General features: G+C 37.7%; 1 protein-coding gene across 1 annotated transcript in view; it reads left to right on the top strand.

Annotated features, from left to right (window-relative positions):
* The window catches only part of Sugct (succinyl-CoA:glutarate-CoA transferase), a 704,072-nt gene that overhangs the window by 316,588 nt on the left and 371,113 nt on the right, over window positions 1–16,371 (top strand). The window contains exon 12 of the mRNA XM_057787829.1: window positions 7,985–8,087. Within this exon, the coding sequence (XP_057643812.1) occupies window positions 7,985–8,087 (103 nt within the window). The remainder of the gene's footprint in view (window positions 1–7,984; window positions 8,088–16,371) is intronic.

Raw genomic sequence — 16,371 nt, 5'->3', positions numbered from 1 at the left:
GGTCTTTTTAATGATATCCCACACACAGTTCCTGTGTTTATTTTTTTTAATTTTATAATCATTGATTTTGTGTGGTATAAAATCTCTATTTCATCTTTGACACCTGGTATTCTGTCTTCTGCTTGACCCAGTTTACTGGTAAGCCTCTCCCTGTCCAGAGTTTCTAAACTGGGATAATGAGTTTTTCATTTCCATCTTCATTTCAGCTTAAGTTTTCATCAATATTCTTTGCATTGAATTTGATTTTATAATTCAAGATTGTCTTTGGTATTTCACTTAGTTTAAACTTTTGTTTTCTTGGGTGTTCCTCAAGCATTTGTTCTCTTTAAGTTAATTATTTGAATATATTGAGTTATCTTATTGTGTCTTCTTTAAAGTCTTTGAATTATTTCATGAAATTTTTGTTTTTTCCTTTAATTTTTTTGTCCTGGGATTGATATAGATTATTCTCATTGGAGAACATTTTTATAGAATGGTAGACTTTGGGGGAGGTGTACTATCTTGTCTTTTCATATTGTATTGTTTTAAACGTGATCTTGGAATGTGGACTTATTTTGTTATTAGTATGTCTCGTATGAATTTCTTGACTGCCTTGGGATAGAACAGCATTCATGATATACCAGTAAGGCCTGAGTTTGGGAAATCATTAGAGCAGATGTGGTTCCAGGGAGTTAAAATTGAACCTCACACAGATGTGTAATCACAGGTAGTTCTGGACACTAGGAGGGGATGTGTGAACTTGGTTCAACACACTAGACTAAACCTTAGCATATGTTATATCTAGATGTTTGATGAGATAGGGTAAGCTAAGGTCAGGAGGGCTGATCAGCCTGGGCTGCTTTACAAGGAATGGGATTAGGGTGAGCCTGGAACCTGGAGAAAAGTGCAGACAAGACTGATCAGACAGAGCTTGCAAAGACAATGTGCAATTATTACTAAGTCTGGAGATTGGAGTTGAGTGAAACTAAATAAGGGTTCGGGGCATTTACTGGTTTGTAGCTAGGCACAGAATGTGGAATTCAGGCAATGTGTAAGTTGGATGTTGTGTCAACAACTGGATTGGAAGAGGAGGGGAATGAGAGCACAGCTTGGCCCTCCTGGTTCTATACCACATGCACTTTCTACAAGGGTGTTGGTAGGAAGCAGAGCTAGGATATTATGAATTTTCAAAGGATGGAAGGAATTTAAGAGTATTGTCTAACGTAGATGATAATGTTTGCAAAAATAGGGACATTGGAATGGAGGAAGAAGAGAGAATGTAGGTTAGCTTTTCTGGGTTTAGGCTCCTCTGAGTTGCTACAGGGTCCTTGGTAGGAAGCAGGCTGGGGTCTGCCAAAGGAGAGGAGACAGTCTGAGAGGAGGGGATTCTAAGGCTAGTGGTAGCAGGACTGGGGAGACCTGAATGGAGGACAAGGGAGGAGCACCTTTTTATGTCATTTTTTACCCCTTTTTAGCTTCCATATCATCACGTTCATTTATTTTTTCTAATACACTATCAAATAATTTAGTACATATTGATGAAATGTTTTCTGTGTAAGAAAAGAGTAACATAGGACTGATGAAATGGCTAAGCACATTGTCCTGTAAGTCTGACAACCTAAGTTCTGCTCTTGTAGCACAAGACTGATGACCTAAGCTTGAACCCTGCAACTCACTTAGAGATAAAAGGAAAGAAGGAGCTCAACAAAGTTTTCCTCAGACTTCCACAAGTATGCCTCCTACTCAGTAATAATAGTAATAATAATAACTATAAAAAACAAAAGGGCCTTAATTTTGTGTATGTCACAGACTGTTCTTTTAAAAACCTTTCTGTACACTATGCTTTTATTGTATTTTTCCCCTTCCTCAAATACTCCCAGATAATCCTCTCCCCTGTTCACCAAACTTCATGGCCCCCATCTGTCTCTCAAACTGCAAGAATAACAACTTCAAAAACAAACAAAAGGGAATGATTGTGAAGTCAAATTTGTCCTGGACAGCTGCTCATCCACCGAAGAAAACTCTCTTCTTTTCCTTCTCCCAGCAGGTGTCAATTCAAGTAGTTCCTTGGTTATGGTGGGAATCTGTGCCCATCCTTCCTACTTCATGCTGGGATTTTGTCTGACTTTAACTTGTATATATATTATGCAGGTATATGACTCCAAATGACACGTTGCTATACCCATAGAGCAGTGTATCACTCAACCCTCATCAGTGAAGCTTCCTCTTGCAGTCAGTGGGAATTAGCACAGAGACCCACAATTGGACAGTGAGAAATTTTTAGAAAACTCAGCATTAAACTGGATATCTTTACCAAACCCCTTCCCTCAACTCTAAGGGATCTATGCAGAAGAGACGGCAACTAAAAGTTTATGAGTCAGAGATGGTGCCCAACTATTCCAGGGAAAGAGTTTTCCAGGTGCGACAGGGCTGATGCTCTTATCAATTCACAGAGACTTTGCCCTTTGTTAAGAAGAACTATTAAGAAATGGAAAGACTGTCTTTGAGTTCCTTAAGAGTCCTTTCAGCCAGCAAGGGAAGAGGCCACATTTCTTTGACTTCACATTGTCGTTAAACATTTTGAAGCCAGCAGGCCTCATCTAGTTCTGCAGTTACATGGGCTCCACACACTGTCATGACTGCTAAGGTCTGGGTAGAGATGTGCAGGCCTCGTCCAACTGGGACTCAACACAAGGTCAGCATGTACATTCCTATTGCTTGTCAGAGCTGAGGCTTTGACCTCGCACTTAGCTCTTGAGATAAGATGAAAAGGGACCTTTCAACTCTTTGGCATCTCCACAGCAGTGTTTGTTGGTACCTCTTTAAATCGTCTCTACGTGTCCTAGTTGTTGGCCTGGTAAAAGCCTGATTTATTGTTTCCTGCTCAGCTTGACTCTCTGCCTCCTCCTTCCCTATGGTGGAGCTGCAAGTCTAATGAGGACCAAACGAGATTCCTGAGTCTAGTCATCACTGAATCCCTAGAGGCCACAGGACAAAGATGTTTTATAGGAAAAGGCATAAACAAATGGTAACAAACAACAACAAAAAGTAAATATAAAAAATGTATTTTAAAAATTTTTGTGACCATAAGCTATCTGACAGATAAGCAGTAATAGATTGGCTACTATAGAAATTACTAACATTTCAATGTTGATCTGCAATTATGGAAGATTTTATTGTTATGTTTATTTTTATTGTGAGTGGAATTGCTGCCAAGTAAATGTCATTTGTTGGTTACTTATCATATCCTTCTGTAAGTAATTTATAGTTATTATACTTTTTGTAAACCACGGACAGTTTGGGATGCAGAAAGGGTAAGCAGGCTGACCCAGGAATTCAGACTTGGGTGATATTAGGATTAAAAGTCGGTCTTGTTTCAGTTAGTGACAAACAATGCTGCTATCTTGAGACTTTCAAATCACACCCACAGAACTAGGAGGAAGCATTTCACGAGCATGGGTGATGGCCCTGACATCAGGACCACTCAAGTCCCATTCTATAGATGCTTTTCTCTAAATTCTCACAGTAAAGGAAACTAAAGCAGCATATTTTTGTCATCATTATTTTGAAAGACAAATATCATATGTACTCACTCATAAGTGACTTTTAGACATAAAGCCAAAAAAATCAGCCTGTTATTCATAATCCCAGAGAACCTAGACAACAATGAGGACCCTAAAAGAGACATACATGGATCTAATGCATATGGGAAGTAGGTAAAAAAAAAATCTCCTGAGTAAATTGGGAGCATGGGGACCATGGTAGAGAGTAGGAGAGGAGAGGAAGGGAGGGGAGCAGAGAAAAATATATAGCTCAATAAAAACAATTAACAAAAAGATAGCCGTGCTGCTCAGCCAAGTCCACAGCGTGCGAGGTGCTCTTACAATGTTTCACGTGTGTGTGAAGCACTGAACCCACAAGCATGCCAAAAAGAGTGGCTTTTCTTAAAAACAAAGGTTATTAGTGTATATATGTAAAGTATATATATAATATATATAGTGTTAGATTTTAGTAAAATATTTTCATTCCTGTGTACTATGTAATTTGATATTAACCTCTATACCTTTTCCTTTCTTCTGTTTTCCCACTACACATGTTCCTTTTCTTATAGCTCCCTTTGCCTGTCATGTGTGTATGTCTGTATGTGTCTTATATGTGTGTGTACAAAGTCTCCACAAATAAAAGAAAAAAAGCACTATTTGTTTTCCTTAATCTAGCTTTTTTTTGCTTAATATGATGGCCACCATTAATGCCAATTTTCATGCAAATAACATAATTTCATTTTTATGATGGAATAAAACTCACATATACAAACACATATATAATATTTTATATGAAATATATTACATTTTCTTTATCCATTCATATGTTGAAAGTCTACTGAATGGCTATAGTGTGTAGTGGAGACAATATGATTTTATCATCTTATTTTACTTTTAAGTGTGTGTATGTGTGTGTGTGTGCACCTGGGTTTGTGCACATGAGTGCAGATGCCTATGGAGACTGGAAGAGGGTGTGGGATTTCCTGAAGCTGGAGTTATAGGAGGCTATAAATTGTCCAATGTGTGTCCTCTGCCAGAGCAACAAATACTCTTAACCCAGCAGCCTCTCTCCAGCCCTGAAACAATAAGCTTTAAACCAAATGTTGCCACTGTCCATTGTGAATCAGCAAAGACGGGCTGTGATATAGTGGTAATGTATGAATAATAACTCATCATGGGAAGGGTTTTTCCACAGAACAATGGGGAATAAATGAGTGAAAGGAAGAAGTACCAAGTCTAGAAGGGCTCAATTTAGCAAGGAGGAATGAATGTTCTACTGATGGGAAACAAAAATTCTGTTGAAGATGGATACAAAAAAAGTTAAGGCTCAAAATGAGTGTGTGATGTTTCCTGCAGTGATATCAGGGTCATGAAAATGAACGTGTTGTTAGCTTTTTGCTTCCATGTTAAAATAGCTGGAAGTTGTTTTTCCTCCTGATTCATGATTTCAGACACTTTAGTGCATGGCTGATTGGTTCTGTCACATTCAGTAAGGCATTACTGCAGAAAGGCAGTATACTGTGGCTGGGTTGTGGTGGAGAAAGCTGTTCAGTTCATGGAAGCTCGTAAACAGAAAGAAACAGAACTGGGCTGGTTACCAACATTCTTCTTTCAACTAGACTTAGCCATTTAATGGTTTTTGCACCCAAGAAATGCCAGTCTGACAACCAAAGTTTCATCACATGACCCTCTGGAGACCATTTATATAAGGAATAATTCTGAGTAAGTGACAGCAAGGAGTGATTGGACTAGCACAAAGAGGTACTAAAGAGAGTGCGGTATCACAGGGCTTACTGGTAGGGTAGTTAAAATTGTAAATACTTTGTGAGGACTCTGAAAAGAAGAGTTGATTTGACAGATGGTGGCTTCAGGCACTTGGAGACTGTAAGAAAGGGCATTAGTGACTAAATTGGTGACTTGAAAGTAGTGATGAACTGGAAAAGACATCCTATCTATAGTATAGATGATGATGCCTGGTTCAGAATACTAATTCCTGATATCGAATGGGTTTGACATAATTGAAGAATTAAATATTCAAGGTAAATTAATTCCAAATTAAGTCTTCAGTGTTTATAAGTCTCCACACAACTCCCTAACAGAACTGAGACCTGAAGCTTGCTAGTCAGACTTTTCACTGTCTTTCTGTCTTGTCTTCAGAATTCTTTGGCTCTGAGTTATAGTGATATTTTATTTATGTTTTAATAAATTTGCTCTGTTATAGAGATATTTTATTTATGTTTTAATAAATAAAGCTTGCCTAAAGATCAGAAGGGCAAAACTAAGCCACTAGACACTAGAGGTCAGGCAGCAGTGGCACACACCTTACACTCAGGACTTGGGAGACAGAGGCAGTTGGATATCTGTGAGTTCAAGCCCACTCTGGGCTACTCAAGATCAATGCAGAAACAAATCCAAGTAGTGGTAGTACACACTTTTAATACTAGTACTAGGGAGTCACTTCTTTAATCCCAGACTAGAGGGATTATAAAATGGGAGGAGAGACAGACTAGGTCTCTTTAGCTGGCTTAGTTTGCGGTCACCCAGCCTTGGTAGAGGAAAGACTTCTCTAGTAGCTTGGATGTTTTGCTTTTGGGTTGAACTCCAATATCTGACTCTTAGTTTTTATTATTCATGCTACACTGAGTGTTTTAGATCAACACGTTCCTTATTTATTTTTTACTATTTATTTCTTTAGGGTTTTTGTAGTTAATGAAACATGTGCTCTCACCCCTCTGCTTTATAGATAAAGAAAAGGTTTCTACATTAGACTTAGATGAAGAGATAGCTTTTTGGAAGAAGATGATGGTCTGTTCTTCTAGGACAGGTGGAATGCAACATGTTCTAACTCTGATTAATTTTGTGACATTTAGGAACCTGCTCCACCTCCACCCATGCCACAGCTTTGGCCTTAGATACTGCCTATGCCCCAGTTGCCTTTCTAAAGTGTATGGATTGACTTACATAACATGAGGTAGAGTCCCCTTTTGCCTCCAACATGAAGTAAAACCTTTTTCGCACACTGATGAAAATTTGTATAAATATTAAATCTTCATGTGTTCTACCAACTTTCCTCTAGCTAGCCTGACTCCTTGAGATATTGACACACATTTTCTGTGTGAATCTTTTGGACCAATTATATGGTCCACTGTTGATAAACTACTAGTCTTGTAAATTTATCAGACCAACTATTATAACTATTAAAACAAAATATTATTGTGTTTTTTAGGAAAATATAAATAATTGACACTCTATGGAAAAGATTCCAGGTTCAAAGTATCTTTTAGATTCTTTCAACATGTACTGATGTGATGATGTACTTCTATCTATCTATCTATCTATCTATCTATCTATCTATCTATCTATCATCTATCTATCTATATATCTGGAAGTCTTGGAAATATTTATGAAGAACAAACCAGAATCGGGATATATTTATTTTTACATTATGGTGTTTCTATGAAAAAACTTGATTTTCAGTTTTTCAAAATAAATTATATTATTTCAAACTACATATAGATAGGTAAAATTTATGGGATTGGCCGGGAGGTGGTGGCACATGCTTTTAATCCCAACACTCGGGAGACAGAGGCAAGTGGATCTCTGTGAGTTTAAGGCCAGCTTGGTCTACAAATTGAGTTCCAGGACAGTTAGGGTTCACAGAGAAGCCCTGTCTTGAAAAACAAAACAACAAAAACAACAACAAAAATTTATGGGGCTGAAATTAAAATGTGTATGTTATGTAGCCTAAATAACCTGGATCTGATCCTCCTAATCTCACTTCCCAAGTGCTGGTAGTGCAGGCATGTGGAACTATCCCATTTGTAAAATTCTGTACCCATTACAGTTCAAGAGAAAAGGAAAGTCATTGTGCTTAGTGATAAGAAATAATGCTTTGTATGTAGAAGCTGGCTACTGAATACATGTGCAGATGTCTTTACAATTCTTACATCACAGTGAAGATTAATAAGTAGATAGAGCCAGTGACTGTGGCTATTAATGGTTTTCTGCCTTGTTGGTAGTTTACCTTTAAAGCACTATTTTATTTTTAGTTTTGAGGAATTTTCTAGTGCTCTAACCTGGTGTACTGTACTCGAAACCTAAACAACATTTTATGCCATGATTTCATGCTCACATTACGATTTATGATGATTATATCTGTAGATCACTCAAAAGCGTTGTAATTCACTGCACCCCGCCCCCCAAATGTTTGCTTTCCAGGGATGCTTTGTCAGAGAATATTTAGGCTAAAACTAGAAGGAAGCATTCCACCTCCCTGAGTGGCAGCACTGACAGCAGGGCCACTCAGGTCACACTCTGTCGGTAATTTTCTCTAAACTCTCAGGGTAAAGAAAACCAAAGAAGCATATTTTTGTCACTCTTAGTTATTTTGAAAGATGGCCACAAAAAAGAAGAGCTCATGTCATCTCTTTAGATTGTAAAACATGCTATTTGTCTGCACCTAGGTTTGCAGAAGAAGTAACTGCCAAGTGGCTTTGTCTCTTTGAAGGAAGTGGGATCCCATATGGTCCAATCAACAGTATGAAGGATGTGTTCTCCGAAGCCCAGGTTTGCACTTTTGAATTTTCTGGTTACTTTTTTTTTTTTTAAATCCTTATTGACATATATAAAGGAACAATAGCCATTGATCGTAAGTCTAAATCTGATATGAGATTTTACTATTTGATTAAAATTGCTTGTGGGTCTAAAATAAAAAAAAATCACAATTTAGAATGAACTAGCTGCTGACACTCATACTTTTAAGTCTGCTAGATCCAGCATACTTAAGCTACCTAAAATTTCCAAAGTCCCAGGCATTTATTTTTTTCAGAAGAACATAAATATAGACCGGGGTCAGGACACAGAAATCCCCATTTATAGAAATAAAGATGATAAATTTCACAGTTACTATCCACTCTGATCGTATTGCTGTGTCAAAATGTGCAAAACAAGTGCTGCTTAGTTCTGCAGAGTTCAAGCTTTTTATGTGTTTGGTAACTTGTGTGATGTTTTAGGATTAAGATTATGTGGATAGGATGTGTTCTGAGCAGAAGGGGCACCTCCTTCTATCACAGTCTTCAGGTTTCGCTGCTGTCACACTATTTTGATTTTATTACTTCAATTACCATAGCAAATAGAAGCAACTTGCTATATCTCAGATTCATGTAATAACCTACAAAAGCAAGGGAACTCAATATTTATTCTATGAATATTTTACTATGACTCAGAAATCTTGACAGTTTCTAACATTTGCAAAATTATGCAGTATTTCTTTCTTGAGTTCTTCATCCATATATACTAGAAGTTTTTAATTTTAAATGAATTATTTGAAAAAACACACTTTTCGAAAGGAGAAAAACTGTTGGAAAGTGAATGTCTTTAACATGAGTGCTTTTATTTTACATAGATGTTCACTTCAAGGAAATGTGAATGCATTTAGTTCAGTAGTTACCAGACTTACTGTAGAAAAGTAGAGAAGTTCAGAAATTCTTCTTTGTTTTGTTTTCCTCTCAAGAATGTGAAATATTATTATCACAATAAAATAATAAGGAAGTATTAGGGGGAGCTTAGGGGCTGTCAGGTGTGTGTTGTGTGAGAAGAACCCCGAATATCAGGACCTGACGTCTGCTGACTCCGGGAAGAGATGGTCACATGCTCATGTGCCTGTTTACCAGAAAGCTGGTTGGCTCACTTTATGTCTTTAACTATTGCTCTAAGCTATGGTTGTGAGAAGTGTAGAATTTCCAGCTTTTCTCAATTTAGGGTACATTTCCCCAGAGAGATATCTTAAAAATTATTCATCAGCATTTTTACTATTCCATGTGTTTTTTTTTTTTTTTTTTTAGATTAGGAATAAAGATACCAAAAAGCAAAAGTGAATTTCTGTAATGTTAATATTGCAAGATTATCTAATTTTAGGTTTTTTAAATTTTACTTACTACCATACAGTTACTTAAGTGGCGGGGTCATTCAGAGAGAATATTGGCTCATTGTGGTAATATTTTGTTTGTGCTTTAACAAATCAAGTTTGCCTGAAGATCAGAGTGCAGAGCTAGCTACACTAGTTAGCCATAGAGTCCAGGCAGTAGTGGCACACACCTTTAATACTAGCACTCGGGAGACAGAGGCAGACATATCTCTGAAGGTGAAGTGCAATACCATACTGGGTTAAGTGAGATTGAACCAGTCTGAAAGAGGAACAGAGCCAAGCCGTGGCTCACACCTTTATTAGCAGCACTAGAGAGGTGGAAACAGAAAGTGATACGGCTGGGTGGAGATAGGAATACAAGGAGAGAGATCTGAGCTCAGGATTCAGTCTGAGGTTTCATAGAGGCATTCAGTTTGAGAATTCTTAGAGACGGGATACCTCATTTGGTCTGAGGATTTGATAGATTCAGAACTAGTAACTGGCTGCTCTGTTTTCTGGTCTTTCAGCATTTACCCCTATATCTGACTCAGGGTCTATTATTTAAAAAAAATTAGAAATGTTTTTTATAACTGATTATCCCTTAATTACAAGTGAAATTTAATAGTCCAGATTAATTACAAGTGAAATTTAGTTAATTTAATACTTTTCATTGCAAATAAATTTTTTTGGATGGCAAAATTTCTTGGTGTTAGTCTCTGGCATATTGTTTTAGCAATTAGGCCATCTGTCGGTTCCAGAGGAATGATATTATTTGTTAGCTGCCATCTTCTCATAGCGCCTTCAAAGACTACAAAATGCCCTTTTACCCACCAAAAGGAAATTCTAATTATCATGTTTTATCATCAGAAATATTTAGTTTTACTCTCATTGCTATTGATAATTGAACCCTAGAAGCAAAAGAGAGTTGTCTTCTTCATTCACAATCAGATATTTCTTTGGAATCTAAGTACTAAAATATATGTGTGCAGCTTCTCTGGGCTTTGTAAGCACTAGGGAGCAATGTACTCTTAACATTATAGAAATAATAAAAGATGACTGTAAAATTTTCAGGTGGTTTTAGTTGCTCCTTCCAACAAATGGATTGCCTCCTTCCCCTTCCATGTGAAGTACTTATCCCCCTAAAATTTTGAATTTTGAAAGAATTGTAGGGAATATCATAGTTTAAAAATGTATAAGATGCTTTAGGAAATTACATTAATGTGACATGTAAAATTGTTCATTCTGCCAACTTTTTGGCTTATTCCTGTAACCCTATCACTCAGGAAGCTGAAGCAGACAAAATGTCTTGGGTTCAATTCCTCCCTGGGCTACATAACAAGTTCCAGGCCAACTGGACTAAGAGCAAGACCCTATCTCAAAAACAAAACAAATAAAAATATAAGTGGTCATTTAAAAGAGCGTTTTATTTATTCAGTTGCCTTATTGTGTTTACTAGGTACCAAGTGGTAGGAATTTAGTACAAATTTAATATTCTATGCATTTCTAAAAAATAAATTAAAAAGTGACTGAACTAGCAGGTATTCAATAATATTTGTAGATTGATGAACCATAAAATGAAAATTTAGTTAAGTATGAAGAATACGGGTTTCCTAAAATTTCAAGTGGTTCCTCTGTGCCTTGGAAAAGGGGTTGACCAATTTTTTCTTTATGATTAGTTGTATTGTTTTTGAAGACCTCAGGAGACTGAGTGCAAAATATTTTCAGGATTGGTTACTAATTTTATGAGCATTCTAAACTATAGTTTCTTTAAATATTAAACATTAAAATGAAATTTTATCTCTCTCTTGACAGCATCAGGTGGAATTTTAGCACAGAGTAGGGGTACAAGGAAGGCTGCATGCTAGCTCAATGTAATGGCAGCTTTCATCACAATGGTGCTTGTGGCGATTTGAATGACAATGTGTGCCCACCAGACTCATATGTTTGCAAGCTTAGGCTCCAGATGGTAGAACTGTTTGGGAAGGATTGGGGTGTGGCCTTTTGGAGTTAGTGTGTCACCTTAAGAAGGCTTTGAGATTTCAAAAGACTCATTCTTTTGAACTCTTCGCTAGGTCTCTCTGCCTCATGCTTTCAGATGTAGATGCAAGCTCTAAGCTACAGCTCCAGAGCCTATTTGTCTTCTGTCACATTTCCCACCCTCTGCAACAGTAAGCCCCAAGTCAGTTCTTTATTCTATATGTTTTGTTGGTCATAGTGCCTTAGCAGAGCACCCGATAGTATTTAAGATGGTGCTCTTTGTGTTTATTTTTGTTAAGGCTACTCTTGACTTATCTATGCCCATCCAGTCTAGCTATATAAATCATTCACTAAAATCATACTCCACTACCATCTTATGAAAACGTATTAACAAATTCTCTGCAAGAAGTGTACAGCCCTCACTCATTTGTGATTGACACTTCTTTATAGTTTTTAATTTTCCATAGAACATTTTTTTGAAGTATGATTGCTGTTTGAAGTGTTCTATTATTCTTTTCCTCTGGTGAATTACAGAGTTTCTTGGCCCTGGGTACAGGGAACTGGTCACTTGCATTCAGATGTGGGGATGGGTCACTGGTTCTGTGGCCCGATGCCCCATGTGTGCTGTGCCAGCACAGCTGCTTGCTCAATTAGAAATCACTTTGGGTGAAGTACAAGGCCTGGAACAAGGCACAGGAAGGAAGTCCCTGATGAGGTGAAAAGCAGTATGTCCAGCTCTGGAGGGGGGAAGGGAAACAGGGAACTCAAAGACTAGAGGAGAATCTTGTGTGCCACTTATCAAGTAGACCACTTACTTCCCACCCGTGATTGGAAATTCTTTGTAGAAAATGAACATTTACTTGATAGTAAAAATTATTTCCAACCTCAAAATTTCATCATATGTTTGTTTTCCAAGAAAAGTTGAATTTTTATCTCAACTGAAAAGCAACAGATGATACATTTTGTCTTGGCTAAATGGAAGGTTGTCTACTTCTTAATCCTCTGATTAAATGATCTGCTCTTTGAATGGTTCATGTGACCCCTGTGAGTTTCCACTGTTAATCACAAATACTACAGGGGCTTTGGCCTGAGTGTACAAATAGTTCTGAGATGTTTTGATTCAAAACTCTTGAAGTGATAGTTTTATTGTTTTCCTCACCCAGTGACAAATTATATGAGGGAAGCTCTATGAATTATACAGTGTAATATAGATTATCTACATATATATCTTAATAGCTAGCCTGTTTCCCAAATGCATTCTTAAAATAACTGTTTTTAATCAGGCCAAGATTGTGCAGTACATTAAAGGCATTCTCAAAACGTTTCAACAGCTTACTAGATGACCTCAGCACCGTCTTATGAGCATGCCCTTGGGAACATGTGCATGAGATGCATTGTGGTTTGAGGGTTTCCAACTCAAACAAACTTAAAAGAAAATGCAGCTTTTAATAGAAACTATTCAGATTCTTGCAAAACTAGGTATGGTTCCTACTGCAGAGAGGGGTTTTAAAGCACCGTTATCTACACTGAGATCAAGGAACATTCCAACCTTCCTCAGGATTGCCCTGCAGACTCTTTCTGCTCATTCTTGAGTATCATCATCTTATATTGAACTGCTTTGTTAAGAAGTATGAATGATTAGAGCACCTAAGATTTCTTCATCCTTGATGTCATAGCCTGAGGGTGGGGAAGAAGGGTGAAGGGTGTCACAAATGGGTGTTATTTGCCATAGTTTCCCATTTGTACCACACAAGTTGAATATGTCAGGTGTAAGACATCATCAGGAAGCATCACTTCTGAGAAATATTGTGAGAGAAACATCAGAATTATTGAAATATCACAGCTGGCCCTGATTTTAACTGGTGCCAAACACCTGCATCTCTAACAGGAACCAAAACAAAACCCCACCCTGTGGCGGCGTGCCATCTCTAACTGCCGTCTCTAACTTTGCATCCCATCACATTTAGCTTTAGCGTTTCCTACAGGAATCTTATTCTTCTCATCCCAGAAGGTCATTACAACTCCTTTTGTAAATATTTCGTATGGGATAAACGTATCATAGAAACAAAGTGAAGTATTGAAATACTTGACAGCTGAAAACTGTTGTTTTCATCTCATCATTTGTGAAAGTCTGTGAAGTTAGTGGTTTTATTAATCTCAAGGCTAGTTCATATTTTCGAAGTGATTTTATTTTAGCCCATTTAGAAAAATTTCTGAGCATCTGGAAAAAAAGACTTTAATATTCATATAGTAAGCATCAGAGGAACCACAAAATAGTGGCCGCCTTTTGACACACACACAACGCACGCACACACACAGACACACACACACACTGAGTACTGACACTAAATATTATCTTTAATTAATGTTATTCTTTAACAGAGTTGCCTGGGTTTTAGGAAGTTATACAAGGCTTATGTCCTTATCTAATACTGTAGGAAAATGCCTGGACTCTGCCTGTTTGTTGTGGGATTTCTATCTGTTTAGCCAATGACCTTTGGAGCAGCAAGCCCTGTCTGCATAGATGACTACTTAAAAGCTGAGGATGAGGGGTCTTGCACTCTCTTGCTTTCCTGCTGAGGTGGTTGGATCTGAGTGCCCCTGGGCAGAATGGCAGCACAGTGCAGCTGAATATCAGTGGCATTCAATCTGTATCAGTGAGTGTTTATCCCCATTTTATACCTTCCCAGAATTCTCCTGTTCTCATTACATCATTTCTACTTCCTATCTGTTTTTCTCACCCATATTTTCTGCCTGGCCAATCAGCATCTATTTAAAACATGATTGACAGAATACAGACAATTCTCCATCACCAGGCTTTGAGGTTTCCCATGCTCAGGATCTCAGTAAACTTCCTGTTGCCTGCAAAATGTAGGACTCTCAGCTATCTCTCCAGTACCACATCTGCTCACACATGCTGTGGTCCCTGCCATGATGATAATGGACTGAACATTGGAAATTGTAAGCTGCCATCTTAAATGAATGTTCTCCTTTATAAGAGTTGCCATGGTCATGGCGTCTCTTTACAATAATAGAATCCTGAACTAAGATGAGTTCTGTGGTTATATTGTGTTCATGATAAAGCTTGACTGAATATCAGAGAAGTAGAACAGCCAGTCACTAGCTCTTACCTCTTCAAAATCCTTAGACTGAATGGGGTATCCTATCTCTCAAGTCCTCTGACTGAATGATGTTTCTACAAAATCTCAGACTGAATGCTGAGCTCCTGTCTCCTTCTGCCATACATTCCTGTCTCTTCCCAACCATATCACTTCCTGTCTCCACCTCCCTAGTGCTGGGTTAAAGGAGTGAGCCACCACCACTTGGCTCTGTTACACTTTTAGACTGTTTCAATCTTGTATAGCACAGGGTGGCCTTGAGTTCATAGAGATCTGTCTGCCTCTGTCTTCCCAGTGCTGGGATTAAAGATGTGTGCTACCATTGCCTGGCCTCTATGGCTAACTAGTGTGGCTAGACTTCAGGCAAACTTTATGTGTTATAGCACAAACAAAATATCACCACAAAGTTCCTAACGAACAAATGTAATATGAAAAATAAAATTTGCATTTATTACTTATTTTATTACTTACAAGTTATTTGATTTATGGGATCTGGGCATGATATGTCCAACTTTTGAAGAAATGATGCATTTTAAATCTAGGTAAATAACAAAAATTTGAATTTGTCTTGTTTTAAAATATTATATGTAAGACAGAAACATCCAATTTTATATTTTGAGTAGAAGAATCCTAATGTAATATTTGTGTTACAATTTAAGAAGAAACTTAGTAAAATGTAAGGCTAACATTATATGCATATCATGCTAATTTTTAAATAGACATACCTAGGAAGCTTAGGTACCTTCTGAACAGACATTAAGTTGCTTGAACCATCACCCTGATTTGCACCTAGGTAACCCATTGGAATGCCTTAAACAGCATCTGACTGAACCCTTCAGAAAATGTAAAAGGCATGCTTTGGACCCAAAGGAACCCACAGCAATTCAGACTACTCATTCTACAAACAGGAATGGGTGGCCCGCTGTACGTTTTGTCTCCTATTAGGAATCTTGTATGGGAGGGGATGGTGAAGGACCACAAATGAAGAAGACATACTGTCAAGCAGGAGGTGGCAGTCTGCTTTATGGAGAAGGTGTTCTGTGCCCTTGAGGCATCGTAACTAAATACTGAGTGTCTGAATAGCCAGAGATGATGCACATAAGTCACTGTGAGATTTCCAGTTCAGTAGTTTAACTGAAGTGTGGACTATAACAAAGAGCTGCCTTCATTGTGAAACTTGCCAAAGAATTCTTCATCTCTTTAAATGCCTCTAGTAATTAGTCAATCACATTGTTATTGATCCCCCCCCCCACGCCACAGTAATTAGGAAGATGACAGTGTAGGGTACCAGCTTTTACTGTTTAGTGATCTTGACATATCTCCTATCTGAGGATATGGCAGTTTTCTTGGTGCCTTATAAAGTGACTTCCTGGGTCTGTCTTTGACACTGTGTCTCTTCCTGATGAGCCTGCACAGCATGCAGCTAATTTTTAAGCTCCAAATATAAAACCTACATTTTCTGAACATTCTCACATTATTTCAGAGTAGACTTCCACAGCATTATCATTGACTTTTACCAGATCTTGACCTTTTCATCCAGAGACACAATCTGTTTTTTGGTGTGTACAGGCTGAATATCAGGAAAGGTTAATTAGTGTTTTCTGGGGATGTTTTGAGATCCTGAATGAATTCTAATAAGGCATGCTGATAAGTATAAATAATACTGAAAGACTGTTGATTAGATATTTAAATATTTATCTGGTCTTTGGAACTGTTGTGTTTTTTTTTAATCCCTGCAGCAATGTTGTTTTGCCATTCTCATCTCAAGTCTCTGGATGCCGTAGGTTGCTGCAATGTGAGTGGTATCCACCCAGACAAACACAAAACTATCTAGGAATTATTTTCAGTT

The sequence above is a fragment of the Chionomys nivalis genome, chromosome 13, assembly GCF_950005125.1.
Source record: "Chionomys nivalis chromosome 13, mChiNiv1.1, whole genome shotgun sequence".
Classification (NCBI taxonomy): domain Eukaryota; kingdom Metazoa; phylum Chordata; class Mammalia; order Rodentia; family Cricetidae; genus Chionomys; species Chionomys nivalis.
This window is presented reverse-complemented; position numbering and strand designations above follow the sequence as displayed.